This window comes from Chelmon rostratus, chromosome 8, assembly GCF_017976325.1.
Source record: "Chelmon rostratus isolate fCheRos1 chromosome 8, fCheRos1.pri, whole genome shotgun sequence".
Lineage (NCBI taxonomy): Eukaryota > Metazoa > Chordata > Actinopteri > Chaetodontiformes > Chaetodontidae > Chelmon > Chelmon rostratus.
Window position 1 is genome coordinate 280385 of NC_055665.1, and position 14747 is coordinate 295131.

At 45.3% G+C, this 14747-nt stretch overlaps 2 protein-coding genes across 2 annotated transcripts in view; one reads left to right on the forward strand and one right to left on the reverse strand.

The window, feature by feature from the left end:
* The first annotated feature begins 316 nt into the window (after positions 1–316).
* LOC121610857 (ankyrin repeat domain-containing protein 34A) lies at positions 317–6875 on the forward strand. Its single transcript, XM_041943160.1, has 2 exons — positions 317–420; positions 3921–6875. The coding sequence occupies exon 2, from the start codon at positions 4005–4007 to the stop codon at positions 5604–5606; it is 1602 nt and encodes a 533-aa protein (XP_041799094.1). The 5' UTR covers positions 317–420; positions 3921–4004; the 3' UTR covers positions 5607–6875.
* Positions 6876–13699: 6824 nt separating this feature from the next.
* The window catches only part of iqgap3 (IQ motif containing GTPase activating protein 3), a 34866-nt gene continuing 33818 nt past the window's right edge, over positions 13700–14747 (reverse strand). Inside the window, exon 38 of the mRNA XM_041943458.1 lies at positions 13700–14431. Within this exon, the coding sequence (XP_041799392.1) occupies positions 14318–14431 (114 nt within the window). The 3' untranslated portion in view covers positions 13700–14317. The remainder of the gene's footprint in view (positions 14432–14747) is intronic.

A 14747-nucleotide genomic window follows, 5' to 3' on the forward strand; every position in this document is an offset into this window, starting at 1 on the left:
AGAATCTGAAATATATTGATTTAATTATCTGTTAATTATCACATAATCCCACTTGTGTTCTTTCATTGTTTTGATGTCTTCAGTGTTAATCTACAATGGAGAAAATAATAAAATTAAAGAAGGTGTGGTACAACTTTTGACTGGTTCTGTAAATATCTAAACACACACGTAGTCCATACTTCAAATGATCTCCCAGAGATGATCAAGTGACGTTTCCAGTGCTGGACTGTGACCAGCAGGGGGCGCTGGTGGCCACAATCACCGTCCGGCCGTGAATCTTCTCTGACAGCTCAGACTCTCAGGAGGAAGAGGAGGAGGAGTGTCGGTGCAGTGGCTCGTCAGTCAGTCAGTAAACAGTATCTTACTGGAACGAACGGACGGTGATGATGAAGATGATGCTGCTGCTTCTTCAGCTCGGCGGTAAGAAAAGAACAAACGCTCCGCGTGTGTTGTTTCCTTCATTCATCCCTCCATCATCTTCATCACTGCTCTGCTGCGTCTCACTCAGTCCTCCATCATCTTCATCACCATCAGCTGCATCAGCAGCGGGTTGTAGCGGTGTGTGTGTGTGTGTGAGTGTGTGTGTGTGTGTGTGTCGGTTTACGATGATTTTAACAACGAGCGACTGTAAAGCTGTGAAGTCACCAGATGTGGCGGTGATGATGATGATGATGATGATGATGCAGCAAAGACACACCACGTATCTGATCCTGTGTGTGTGTGTGTGTGTGTGTGCGTGCGCCCGCGTGCGTGCGTGTGCGCGCGCGAGCGCTGCTGCTGCCGGTAACGTCGCAACCGGTGTGTAAATATAGAAATCGCTGCGTCAGAGCGCGGACTGACGTAGAAATCCGGTACATTTCCGGATCTGTGCTGTGAGCTGCATTCCTCCACAGTCAGGCAGCTTCAGCAGCATCACGTTCCTGAACAGCAGCATCTCCACCTGAGTGACAGGTAGCAGGGAGACACGTGACCTGCTGCAGGTGAAGACGGGCCGACAGTCAGAATCAGGTTTGAACTGTTGAAGTTTTAGAAGATCAGTCTTTAGATTATTAGATCAATTATTGTATTTTACTTCTGTGCTGGAAGAAGTATTATGTACTTCAGTAAAAGTACTAATAATGCAATACTACAATGTTAAAATACATAAGTACAGGTCCTGAAATCAAACTGTTACTTCAATACTGTGTATTATCAGGAAAAAGTACAAAACGTTTCAAAAATACAAATACTTGTTATGCACAGTGGTGTCACATGTATCGCACAGATACACACACGATCAGGTACACCTGAGCTACCTGCCCACAACAAGTGACAGTTTAGACTGTTCAGTCCAGACCTGGTCCTGCTGGCCATCAGCTGGCCTCACAATGATTGGCTGATTCCTCCTGATCAGCTGTTCATTTCATTGTGTGTCAGGTGAGAGCGACAGGTGGGTGCAGGGGGTCCCTTTGGGGTTCAGTGTCACCTGAATCCCTTCACATGTGGACGGGGGGGGAAGACCTCCACAGTGATGTCATCCGCCCTTGTCACAAACTGGAGGTGTAGCAGGGACGCTCACAGGAGCATCTATCCAGGTGCATCATGGGAAATACAGCATTGTATCTGGACTAACAGTCAGGATGTCGAAGCTGCTTCACTGAATTATTCTGTATTATTTTACTCGTCATGGTTCGATGACGTCATTACAGATTAATCATCTGTTAGTTTGTTCAGGTTCTGTTGATCCTGTTTCTGAGAACTGTAACAGCTGGCAGTGCAAAGTCCACCGGCAACCAAGAGCGTGCTGGGAGGCGGGGGGGTGGACCAGCCTCACTGTGAGGACACTTCTGCACCCTGTGGACATGTTGGGGGGTTGTCACTAATTGAAAAGACTGGCTGGTTTTATGGTTCAGGTTTGGGGCTAAGGTGGTGCTAGCTGTGATGCTGAAGGTTGGGGTCAGACAAGACATTAATGAGGGTCCTCACAAATATAGAAAGGCAAGTGTGTGTGTGTGTGTGTGTGTGTGTGTGTGTGTGTGTGTGTGTATCCAAATGTTTGCTCTCACACTGAAATACAAACAGTCTGTCTGCCATCGTTCAGCAGGTAATCACACCTGTGTACTCAGTACACACACAGTACACAGAGCATGTACAGTACACACACAATACACAGAGCATGTACACTACACACAGTACACACACAGTACAGTACACACAGCATGTACAGTACACACACAGTACACACAGCATGTACAGTACACACGCAGTACACACAGCATGTACAGTACACTCAGTACACACAGTATGCACAGTACACACTCAGTATACAGAGTACACACTCAGTACACACTCAGCACACACAGTACAAACACACAATACACACTTAGTACAGACAGTATGCACAGTACACACTCAGTGCACACATAATACACACAGTACACACACAGTACACACAGCATGTACAGTACACTCAGTACACACTCAGTACACACTTAGTACACACAGCATGCACAGTACACACTCAGTGCACACATGATACACACAGTACACACTCAGTACACGCATAATACACACAGTACACACACAGTAGAGGCAGGCTTTGCTTGATTAAATCACAACATATTTACCTGGAGAGGTGAGTACAGACTGTTGTGATAAATGTGCTAAATATATTTGATTCCTCATAAAATACTTGATGCTGCTTTTTTTTAGTATTTTAAATCCTGAATTCAGTATTTAGCTAGTTTTCTACCCTACGGTTGTCATCTTCTGACAGTTAAAGCAGGAAAACCCTGTTTCAGAGCTAAAGTGTAACTAAGCACATTTACTTAAACCAGGGGTGGGGAACCTCCAGCCTCCGGGCCACATACAGCCCACAAGACCATTTGATCCGTCCCCCGAGGCAATTCATAAATACAAAGCTATTTTACCCTAATTACTATTTTTCAGCAATACAGAAAATAACATAAAATAGTAGACTAACACATACGTAGAAGCAGAGCGTCGCTCTTTCCAAGAGAAAAGGACAAACTGTTAAACTGTTGATCTAAAAACAATCACAGTGATGAAGAAAGCAAATCTCAGGAGTCATCACAGCCACAAACCGCCGAACTGGACGAGCTGCAGGACAAACGCTCCTGGATAGGGTTAAAGCTCTTCAGTGGAGTTTGATGCTCAACAAGCAGTTTTCACAGAAAACATTCTGACAGAGACAGTGTGCTGCAGGCAGGCTTGTGCTCAGTTAGGTTGAGGTTAAGTTTAGGTTTAGGTTAGGTTAGGTTAAGGTTAATTAATTAATATGTGTGATGGAAACACAACTGTGTGTGTGTGTACACCTGGAAACACAGTGAACCTCGTCCAAATAACAAACATGACGACGATAACTCAGTTGTGATTTACTGATGTTTCTCTGTTAGTTTACCTTCATCATCATCATCATCATCAGTGAATTCTGTGTGTGTTCACTGTCATCACTCAAAAAGCCCACCCTGACCAGACCCCTCCTCCTACCTCCACCACTGCACTCCTTCCTCCGGCCTCCTCCTCTTGTCTCCTCCACTCAGGACCAAGCACCAGACCTGGAATGACAGAGCCACCACAGCCTCCCTGTGGGCCTCTCTCCCCGGACACATCCGAGGCTACACCCGTCCATCTGTGTTCACATGACTAATCAAAACACACCAAAGCATTCTCACAGCATGGGATCTGCAGTCACTGCTGGTGGGAAAAGTATCTGAAGGTGCTGACACCTGTTGGTTTTATAAACAGCAGTCAGTCTGTTTGTGTTCTCACAGTATCACATGACACAGCAGCACCTCTAGAGTCTGTCGTGACTTTATCAGCTGGTCAGCCAGTCACGTTCCATCATGTTCACCTATTACATCCTGTTACATCCTTACTGAACTTTAGGTGAACTTACCGCATCTGTGTTTCTCCTGCAGGTCATGTGACTTCTCATGGAGGATGGGCAGACAACGATAAGCTAGCTTCTGGTGGACAGGAGGTCTGAGGTGAGGTGAGGGATCATGGGAGATGGAGGACCCCTGCAGACTGAGGGGAACGCCCTCCTCAAAGCCGTCTTCCAGGGGAAGCTGAGGCTGACCCGCCTGTTGCTGGAGGGTGGTGCTTACATCAACGAGGGTAATGAGCGCGGAGAGACTCCAATCTCTGCTGCCTGCTTAGCGAGCTATGACGACTCACAGACCCGGCAGAGGATGGTGAGGTACCTGCTGGAGAAAGGTGCCGATCCAAACATCCCCGACAAGAGTGGCAGGACAGCACTGATGCACGCCTGTGCTGAGCAGGCAGGCAAGGAGGTGGTCTCACTCCTGCTGGAGAATGGAGCTGACCCCAGCCTCAAAGACTACTCCGGCTCCTCCGCCCTCATTCATGCCATCAACAAGGGAGACCGCGACACTCTGCAGGTGCTGCTGGATGCCTGTAAGGCCAAAGGCAAGGAGGTGATCATCATCACCACTGACACTTCTCCGTCAGGCACCAAGAAGACCAAGCAGTACCTCAACTCCCCCCCCTCACCAGGCATCGTGGACAAGCTATCTCCAGCCTGCATGTCTCCTTCTGAGGTGGAGATTGGCACCTCTTCACCAGCAGGAGACAAGAGCACAGACGAGGAGGGGATCTTCAGCTTCGCACTCACCTCGGCTTTACCTTTACCTTCAGCTCGACCACCAGGAGAAAAGAGACCGCCACCACGCAAGCTGCTGAAGAGGCTGAACTCAGAGCCCTGGGGCCTGGTAGCGCCCTCTGTGCTGAGCGGGGTTCCTCAGGAGAGGGTTGACGGAGGTCTGCAGGAGGAGTGTCACTGTGACCTGAGTAGGATGGTCACTGAGATCAATGGACTGTCCATTGCAGAGCAGGTGAGACCTCTGTTGTCACGGCGACACAGCATCGAGACCCACGACCCGTGTTCGCCCAAACTCATTGACCGGTCCTGCTCTGAGGACTGTGCAGCTCTCTCTGGTTCCTCCTGGGCTGACAAAGTCCAGCAGCATCAGATCCTATACCGCAGGAACACGGCCCCAGAGTCCCAGGAGAACACAGGGGGACCTGGGGCAGTTGTTGCTCGTGCCCTGGCTCACCCCAAACTAACCCGGATGGAGCACTATGAGTCAGACACCCACCTCTGTCCAGAGTCCATCCCTGGATCTCCAGACTCTGGTCGTGTGTCTGTGGAACGGAGGAGGTACAATGCCTCCCCCCTCTCCTTGGTCACTAGCTCTTCCAGGGAGTCTCTGGAGAATATCCCCAACTCTGTGTCACCTATCACCATGCGCAGGCGTCCCCCAGGGCTCCTGGAGCGCCGGGGCTCTGGTACCCTCCTGCTGGACCACATCTCCCACACCAGGCCTGGTTTCCTGCCCCCGCTCAACATCAACCCCCAAAGACCCATCCCCGACATCCGTACCAATGGCAGAGCCACCTCCCCCGTCCACTCTGGGCACAAGATCCTTGTCCCTGTGGCTCCAGCTTCACCGAAACGGGGCACCGATTTCAAGATAAAGAAGAAGCTGATGAGGAGACACTCAATGCAGACGGAGCAGATGAAGCAGCTCTCCACCTTCCAAGAGATCCTGGCTGAGAAGGTCATCGAGTCCAATGGGGATTGATGACAGGGGGTGTCAGAGCAAGGCATGATGGGTAGCCACAGAGATTTTGACGGTGGTGATTTACTGAAAAATGTACTACTGAAGCTCCTCAATCAGATCATCACCCCACTGATGGACTCTGTGACACAAGCCCTCAAATCCCAACGTTTTGTCCCGTACAGCATCTCTGACACAGTCATGAGAAACCCTTCAGCATCTGTGTGAGAGACAAAACGATGGCATTTGAGGACCTGTGAATGAGAACAGGTTGGACACATTTAAAACCATATTCTGGTCTTTCTGGAGGGCTGCACCAACAAGGATTTTATGAAACAGAGAGACAGATTCATTAAAGTGGTAACTTTACAAAACCAGTTCTAAATTTGAAACTATAATCTCTGGTTCTGACATTAGTTTATTAATGTGTAAAAAAAAGCAGAGGTGCTGCCTCAAAGATGAAAGCTGAACATGCTGTTGGTCCTTGAGCTTCACAACAGCACTGAACTCCATGAAGTCCCTGAAAACCATCAGGTCCGCCAACAGTGGCCTCTTAGCTAACCCAGAGTCTAGACAAAAGACCACAGAGCCTTCAGGTCCTAAGACTCCATAACAATCTGCCAGAAAATCCACCCGGCTCAGTCTGCTGGGTTTCAATCACTTCTCAAACGTTTACTGTAAAGCTCCTGCTGAGTTGAGTCCAGTTGCCTCTTCTAGAAACACAGATGATCTGTGAAGTACGACGCCAAAGTGAAACCAAAACAGCTTCCTGCTGTTACAGTTTAGACATCGAAATGAGGAAAAAACCATCAATCATAAACAACTCAGCTGGGTCGTCTCTCTACAAAGTTAACGAGTTCTCAGATATATGAGGTTATTTTCTGTTTCTGATGCAACACAGTAAATCCAGCATTTATTAATTTTCTCCTCTGAAATATTTAACTCCTTCTCATCGTGTATTTCTAAAAGTAGAAGTTTGCTGTTAAACTTCAAAGTTAGCGTTTTTCTGGGTGCAGCTCTCCTGTTTCCTCCGTAACGAACCACAGGCTCGTTTCCGTTTACAACACGTTCTTGATGCTTCCTCTGAACCGTCAATCAATCATCGATCCGCTTCAGTCAAAAACCGAATATAAGCAGGAATAATGGGACTCGTTCGTTGTTTACAGATGCACAATTTGCACTGAAGTCGTGTCATTTTTCTCATGTTGACGGGTGAAAACCTGAACCTTCTGATGAACCAGGTCTCAACCTGAGGCTCTGAAAACAAACTTCATTAATGAAGCTGACGTGTTTATTTTAATCGGTTTCTAAGCTCCTGTTCTGATTGAAGAAGTGTGAAACTACCTACTGCGCTGTATGTACTGTAATTATCTACAAACTAGTCACTATAATACTTGGTATTTCTGTGTAAATGACCCTGAGTTCCCTGCGATGAATTGTCTTTATTTTGCAGATGTGAAACATTTGAAACATCTGTCCTGATGTTTCTGTACTTAAACCAACATCACAGAGTTCACAACGCGGAGCTGAGATTCTGATCTAACTTGTGCTGAGATGACAATAAATGAAAGTTTTCTTGTTTATGAATTCCAAAGAAGTTCTGTGACGATTTGAGCCAAAACCGACGGAGACTGTAAATACTATAAAGATAGAGCCTGTACCGGAACATCAACCCTTTGTCTGGTTCAACACAAGAGGGCGCTGAAGGGCAGTTACAGGAGTATCCCCACTCCAGACTCTGAGTAGAACAGGGATATCAGGCTGATGTCTGTGTGTCCAGCAGGAGATTCAGGTGAGGAACACCTTGCCCAGGGGACACAAATCATTCAGGGGGTCCTCCCCCATGAGGTTTTGAGTCTCAGACACTTAATTTCCTACATTCTGGTCTGCTGGTGGCAACCCCAGCTCCTGGATGGGGTTAGCCTAGCTTAGCTCAGACACATAAAGAAGCTTAAAGGCTCAAAGAAATAATGTGACATGTGTGTGTGTAGCATCTTGGTGGTGTAGTGATGACTCATAGGGGTAATCAGCGAACTATTTTAGCTGGAGAGCTAACTGCTAACACTAGCATTTAGCCAGTCAGCAGTCAAACTGTATTCTGGCCCAAAACGGTAGTTTTCACTTCCCTCTGAAAAGTCCTGCAGAAGCAGTATGTTTGCATGGATCCATATCAGTGTTCGGTTAAAATAACATTAGATTCAGGCGGATATGTTGGTCTCCAGTGATTAGCTTTGTTTGTTAGAGTGGACGCAATGTCAGACTGAAGATAACGAGTTGACAATCCTGTCTGATATCAGCAGCTAAGTTCACCTGTTCACCTGTCAGTACACCTGTTCATGAACAACCACAACATGGAGATCAGATAGACTGGAGCTGCTTTAATTCTCTTTTAGTGGAGCTAGGCTACTTGCTAGCTATCTGAATGTAATAGCACAAGCCATCCCTGTGTGTAGTTAGCAACAGTAACAGTGTCTGTCCTGATCAAGTCATTTTGTTATATTTCCACCGGGGTGTTATTATGCTCATGATTCTAACTTTGCTCCACCGCTGTGAAGATTCATGACACAACTTTAAAAAAGAATTCAACTGCAACAAGTAGCACGAACCTGAAACTTCATTTTTGCATAAACAATTTCAAAGTAACTGTCCAACACAAAGTAAATATAGCCTCCTGGGTTATCTGTTGGTGCTAACTGCATGAGAGCACTCACACACATCTAAAGCTAAAAACAACAACCACAACATGAACGAGCTAACAGGTCCCCCTGCTTCCAGTCTTTGTGCTAAACTAAGCTTGTCCTGGACCTCTCTCTGGACTGGACACACACATTAAACTGATATGAAACGTGACTCTGTGGGACAACGAGATTGACAGAAATGGCGTTTATGTAAAGTTTCATTAAAGTGAGCGACTCTCAGCTGGTGACGTTTGACTAAAATGTTTCTGTTGAAGCTGAAGCTCAAAGTGTCAGAATCAAGGTAAAGTCTGAAGACCCACTAAGAACCACATCGTTTAATGTCATCCTAAATTCAAGGGCTGAAATTTGGTCCTGATGGAGTCGCGCTGCTGAGAGTTTGTCATGTGATGCGCTTCCTGCAGAGCCTGCAGGTGAGTGTGAAGGTGAACCTCCTTCAGTCTCACAGGTTCAATTTGGGATTTGTTTGTTGTTAGGACAGGTGTGTGACATCACCTGTGGCACATCAGAAGAGGAGGAGCTTCAGATAAACAGGTACACCTTTCTGTCAGTTGGCTGATCAGAATGTCAACAGTGATTTCTGATGCAGCCGAGAGACTCACTGAGGTATTTTATCTGCCGCTGAACCAGTTTGAACCCATTAATCCAGAATCATCCAGTTTAAACTGGGTCAAAACACTCTGATCTAGTTTCAGCAACTGGATCAGGCTGGTTTAAACTGAATCGGACTGGTTTAAACTGGATCAGGCTGGTATAAACTGGATCAGGCTGGTTTAAACTGGATCGGACTGGTTCAAATTGGATCAGGCTGGTTGAAACTGGATCGGACTGGTTTAAACTGGATCGGACTGGTTTAAACTGGAACGGACTGGTATAAACTGGATCAGACTGGTCTGTTTGATGGACTTTGTTGTTGTATGTGGATACTTGAAGTACAAACTAAATCAAAGTATTTTTGTACGCCTGTTAGTAGATAGAAACATCTCCAATGAATCTGTGATCTATTTTTCTTCTTTGCTGGTTGTAACTCAAACTGGAATAAAATGTTTCATGTTCAGCTCTCCAACAGGCTGCCTGAAACTGCTCCATATTCAAGACTTCCTGTGCTCAACATGTGTTCAACGATGACAATACAGTTATTTCTATATACGAATACATATTCATTCAGATACACGTGTAGTTCTGAGACTGACGTGCAGCAGGTTGAAATCAATACTTGCTGAATCTGGACAATCTGCTGAATCTAAAACTGAAGGAACAAACTTCCAGCCTACATAATTATAAAGTCAACAGAAAATATAAGATAAGGTTTAATTAATCCCCAGCCGGGGAAATTCAGGTGTTACAGGCAGCAGCAACAGAATAGAGGAAGACAAAATAAAAGATGACTATATGTGTACATTTTATGCAAAGGACTATATAAACAAATATGTAAAAATATATTTTGCCACAATAACTATATCCTTATAGTTACTGCCATAAAAATATATAAAAATAAACTGCCAAACATTCTATAGAATGAGTTTTACACAAATTTCACATAGTGGCATTTACAGCATTTACGCTACTGCACAGTAATAAATATATATATCACAGAATACCAGTATGTACTGATGAGTACTGGTTGAGTACTCAGTGAGAGGGGGCAATATTACAATACGTGTATGATAAATCACACATCAGTGCATAAACAGTGTGAATATGGACCCAGAGCTGCATTAAGCAACACTGCACAGTCTGTTACTGAAAGAGCTGCTGAGGGCCCCCACTGGGGGTGGGAGGGGTTGTCAGTGGACAGAAGGACAGAACCAGCTCTCCTGACCAGTTTGTTCAGTCTCTTTCTGTCCCTCTCAGAGCTTCCACAGCCCCAGCAGACCACTGAGTAAAAGACTGCAGAGTCAACCACAGAGTCATAGAAAGTCCTCAGTAATGTCCTACATACTCCAAAGGACCTCAGTCTTCTCAGCAGATGGAGACGACTTTGGTCCTTCCTGTACAGGACATCAGTGTTAGTGGACCAGTCCAGTTTATTGTTGAGGTGGACACCAGGTATTTGTACTCCTCCAAGGTATCAGTCTCAAAACCCTGGATGCTCACCGGTGTAGTCTGTGGTGCTTTCCTGCAGAAGTCTGTCACCATCTCCTTGGTCTTGCATTGATGTGCAGGTGGTTCAGTCCACACCAGTCGACAAAGTTAGTGATGACTTCCCTGTACAGTAATCCCTCGTTTATCGCGGGGGTTATGTTCCAAAAATAACCCGCGATAAGTGAAATCCGCGAAGTAGATATATCTTCATTTTTACTATTATTTTACAATGCAATATTGTACTTTAGAATGAAACAAAACGCCAAAACTTGTTTTCACGCCTAAAATGCGTTTAATAAATGCAAATATTAACGTTTTTTTTAACAAAAACTATGATACAAAACAGGAAATATTGTCACTCGCGTATTTCACAGTCCATCCAGCTGTGCCTCTTCGTCCTGACTCCGCTGCGCTGTAGCGTCTTTTTCTACTGAAGGCTGCGCAGGAGTCTTTGCCCGAGAGAAGAACATAGTTATGGGTAGTTGTCGGCACTCTTTTTCTGAGCAAGAAGATTTTTGTAAACGGACATGCCACCTTCAATTATATTTGAGAACTGCAATGAACGACTCATCAAAGGGTCCCATTCTTCTGCCGCACGCTGAAGGTCAGTGCCCATTCTGACCATGGTTGCTAAGCGACCAAGTGTTAGTCCTTCCTCCTCCTCTTTCTCAACACTTGTGTCGTCTTCTTCTTCTTCTCCCTCATCCTCGCTTGGTGGCTTTGTCATCTCTGCCAGGTCTTCGTCCGTTAGTGGTTGTGCGTGTGCATCAATCAGGTCATTAACTTCATCAGCCGTCATGTCATTAAAGCCGTCTCCTCCGAGCTGTTTCGCTAGATCCACAGCTAAATCCACTGCAGAGTGATGGAGCTCGTCAAGAGAGACTCCGGTCTCGTTTTGCACTGCCTCTGGCCACAGTTTTTTCCAGCAGGAATTCAAAGTTCTGAATGGCCCTCTGAATATTTTGGAGACACGATGCAATTGTGTATCCGCGCCAGTAGTTTTTGAGTGAGAAATCTGGATCCAAGTCCACGGACTCAACAAGATGCTGCAGCGTGTTGCGCGTATACAGAGCCTTGAAAGCGCGGATGATGCCTTGGTCCATGGGCTGAATCAGTGATGTAGTGTTCGGTGGCAGAAATTCTATTTTCACACCATCGTATGACAAATCATTAGCATGACCCCCGGCGTTGTCAGCAAGCAAAAGCACTTTAAAGTCTAGTCCCTTTCCTCTCAAATAACGCTTGACCTCCGGGATGAAACAGTGTTTGAACCAGTCCTGATTGAGCTCTTTTGTCATCCAAGCATTTGAATTGGACATCCAGTAAACGGGCAAAGCATCCTTATTTTTGTTTTTTAGGGCTCTGGGATTTTTAGACCTATAAATGAGCCCTGGCTTTATCATAAAGCCTGCAGCATTTCCACACATAACCAGGGTCACGCGATCTTTTTGGGCCTTATATCCCGGAGCCTTTGCTTCTTCTTTCATGATAAAAGTGCGGGAGGGCATTTTTTTCCAAAATAAGCCTGTTTCATCCATGTTGAACACTTGTTCAGGCTTGTATCCTCCTTCTTCGATGATGGCTTTAAATTTGTTGCTCACGTATTCCTCTGCGCCAGCTGTATCCGCAGAAGCGGCCTCTCCCTGCAGAGAAACACTTTTGAGTCCAAAGCGTTTCTGAAATTTCTCAAACCAGCCCTTGCTGGCATTAAATGTGCTTGAGACAGCGTGAACAGCACTTGTTGAAGGCCCGGGATCCGCATCCTCCTCCCCTTCGCTGTCATGAAGGGCACTGTCAGCAAAAGTTTCATAAAGTTTTTTAGCTTTTGTACGGATAACGTTGGTATCCAGCGCAATGCTCTTTTTCCTGCAGTCATTAATCCACAAAGCTAAAGCAGACTCCATCCTTACGACGGCCTTGTTGCGGACTGTCACAGCTCTTTTTGCATCCGTGTTAAAGTTTATTGCTGCTGTCGCCCTGATTTTATTTTCCTCCTTCTTTATGTAACGAACCGAAGATTCATTTATTCCGTAATGACGCCCGACAGCCGCATAGCTTTTACTGTCCTTCAGCATGTCCAAAAGTTTAACTTTTTCTGTAATAGTGAGCATCTTCCTCGGCCTCTTCGGTGCGTCTGGAGGCCCCTTTGTCGGCGCAGAACGCTTCTTCAACATTGTGGGTTTTGTCAAGGAGAAAAATTGCAAACAAATTTGGCAGAATGTGCAGAAACGAAAACTGTCATAAAAATATCAACTTTTCACTTCTAAACAGTGAAGCCACTGAGCCAAATAGGATTCAGAGCACAATGCACTGTAAAAAAAAGCGCTGTAAAAAAAAAACACTAAAAAAAAATCCGCGAAGCAGCGAAGCCGCGATAAGTGAAGCGCGATATAGCGAGGGATTACTGTATTCCAAATCGTTCCCCTGTGATACACATCCATCGATGGCTGTATCATCAGAGAACTTCTGGAGGGGGCAGGTGGTTGTGTTGTGTCTGAAGTCCGATGTGTAGAGGCTGAAGAGGAAAGGAGAGAGGACAGTACCCTGTGGAGCCCCGGTGCTGCAAACTGCCACATCGACACAGTCCTGAAGCCTCACGTACTGAGGTCAGTTGGTGAGGGAGTCGATGGTCCAATCAGGTGACAGTCTACTCCAGCTCCTTCCAGCTCCCCCCTCAGCAGTGACGGCTGGATCGTGTTGAAAGCACTGGAGAAGTCAAAAAACCCGACCCTCACTGTGCTACCTGTGCTCTCCAGGTGGGACAGAGAGCGATGGAGCAGGTAGATGATGGCGTCCTCCACACCAATGCCTGGTCGGCATGTGAGCTGTAGGGGGTCCAGCTCACTGCCCACCAGGTGATGAAGATAGTCAAGTATAATCCTCTCCAGGGTCTTCATCAGGTGGGAAGTTAAGGCTTCAGGCCTGAAGTGGTTGGTTATGTTCTGAGTGTTCCGTTGAAGGAATTCAGGAGTCGCAGATCTTTCAGTAAAGGATGAAGCAAAGCTGCAAATTGCTCGACATACGCAGTGGACCAAAGTTCGTATGAAGAGGAACGATAAGGTAGGAGTTTATACTCAATAATATTTAAAGTTTTTATAAGTCTGGTTGTTCTGTGATTCAGGTGCAGCGTCCACGTTTCACTCGAGGCTGACAGACCTGCTGTCCACCTGTCGATTAAATGTTTACAGGTTACCGACATCGACAGACCAAGTCTGCGTCATGGAGCTTCACTCCTTGTGCTGAACTTTACAGCTCGTAGAGAGCTCATTTATTAATCAACCAACAAAAAAATAAATGAATGAATCAATCCCAGCTGTCACACCGTGAAGATGAAGATGTTCAGATATTTATTGGAGTACAAACGGTTCATCGGCATGTTTAAAACATTTAAAACGTTTCTCTTCAAATGTCAACAAATAGAAAAGAGATGAAAGAAAACAACAGAAAATATTTACAGTTATTGATCATCTGTTATTGATGAGTCAGCTGTTCAGTCAAGTATCAGAACAGCTGCAACAGATAATGAGAGATAAGAGTGACGACATGATGTCCCACTCTTTAAATTTTCGTGGGATTAAAAGTCTGGAAGGTCAGACAAACAATTTTAGGATGAGACACAAAGATAGAAGATAGAAGATGCTTCACTCTGTACAATATAACTGGATATTATAATGTAGTGAGACACACTGACAGAGATAGGAGTGTAAAGACGATGCTTCACTCTGTACGATATAACTGGATATTATAATGTAGTGAGACACATCGACAGAGATAGGAGTGTAAAGACGATGCTTCACTCTGTACAATATAACTGGATATTATAATGTAGTGAGACACATCGACAGAGATAGGAGTGTAAAGACGATGCGTCACTCTGTACGATATAACTGGATATTATAATGTAGTGAGACACATCGACAGAGATAGGAGTGTAAGGTAAGAATGCCACCCGGTTTATTTCTTGAAGAACTTCTTGTTGAGGAGGAAAATGAGCAGGTTGACATTGACCTTCGCCTTGTCAAACATCTTCATCACAGCCACGCCCTCATACTGCAGCTGCAGCAGGTCCTAAAAACACACAATACACAATAAACACACACTCACACAATACATTAAAACTCAATACACAACACACACTCACGAAATATACAATAAACACACAATACACATTCAAAACAATAAGCACACAATACACAAACATAATACACACCACACATGCACACACACACACAGTAAACAAACACAACACACACAACACACAAACACAACACACACAATACATACAAACACACACACACACACAATATACAATAAACACAAAATATGCACAAAGACAATACATACAAACACACACACACACACACACACACAGTAAACAAACACA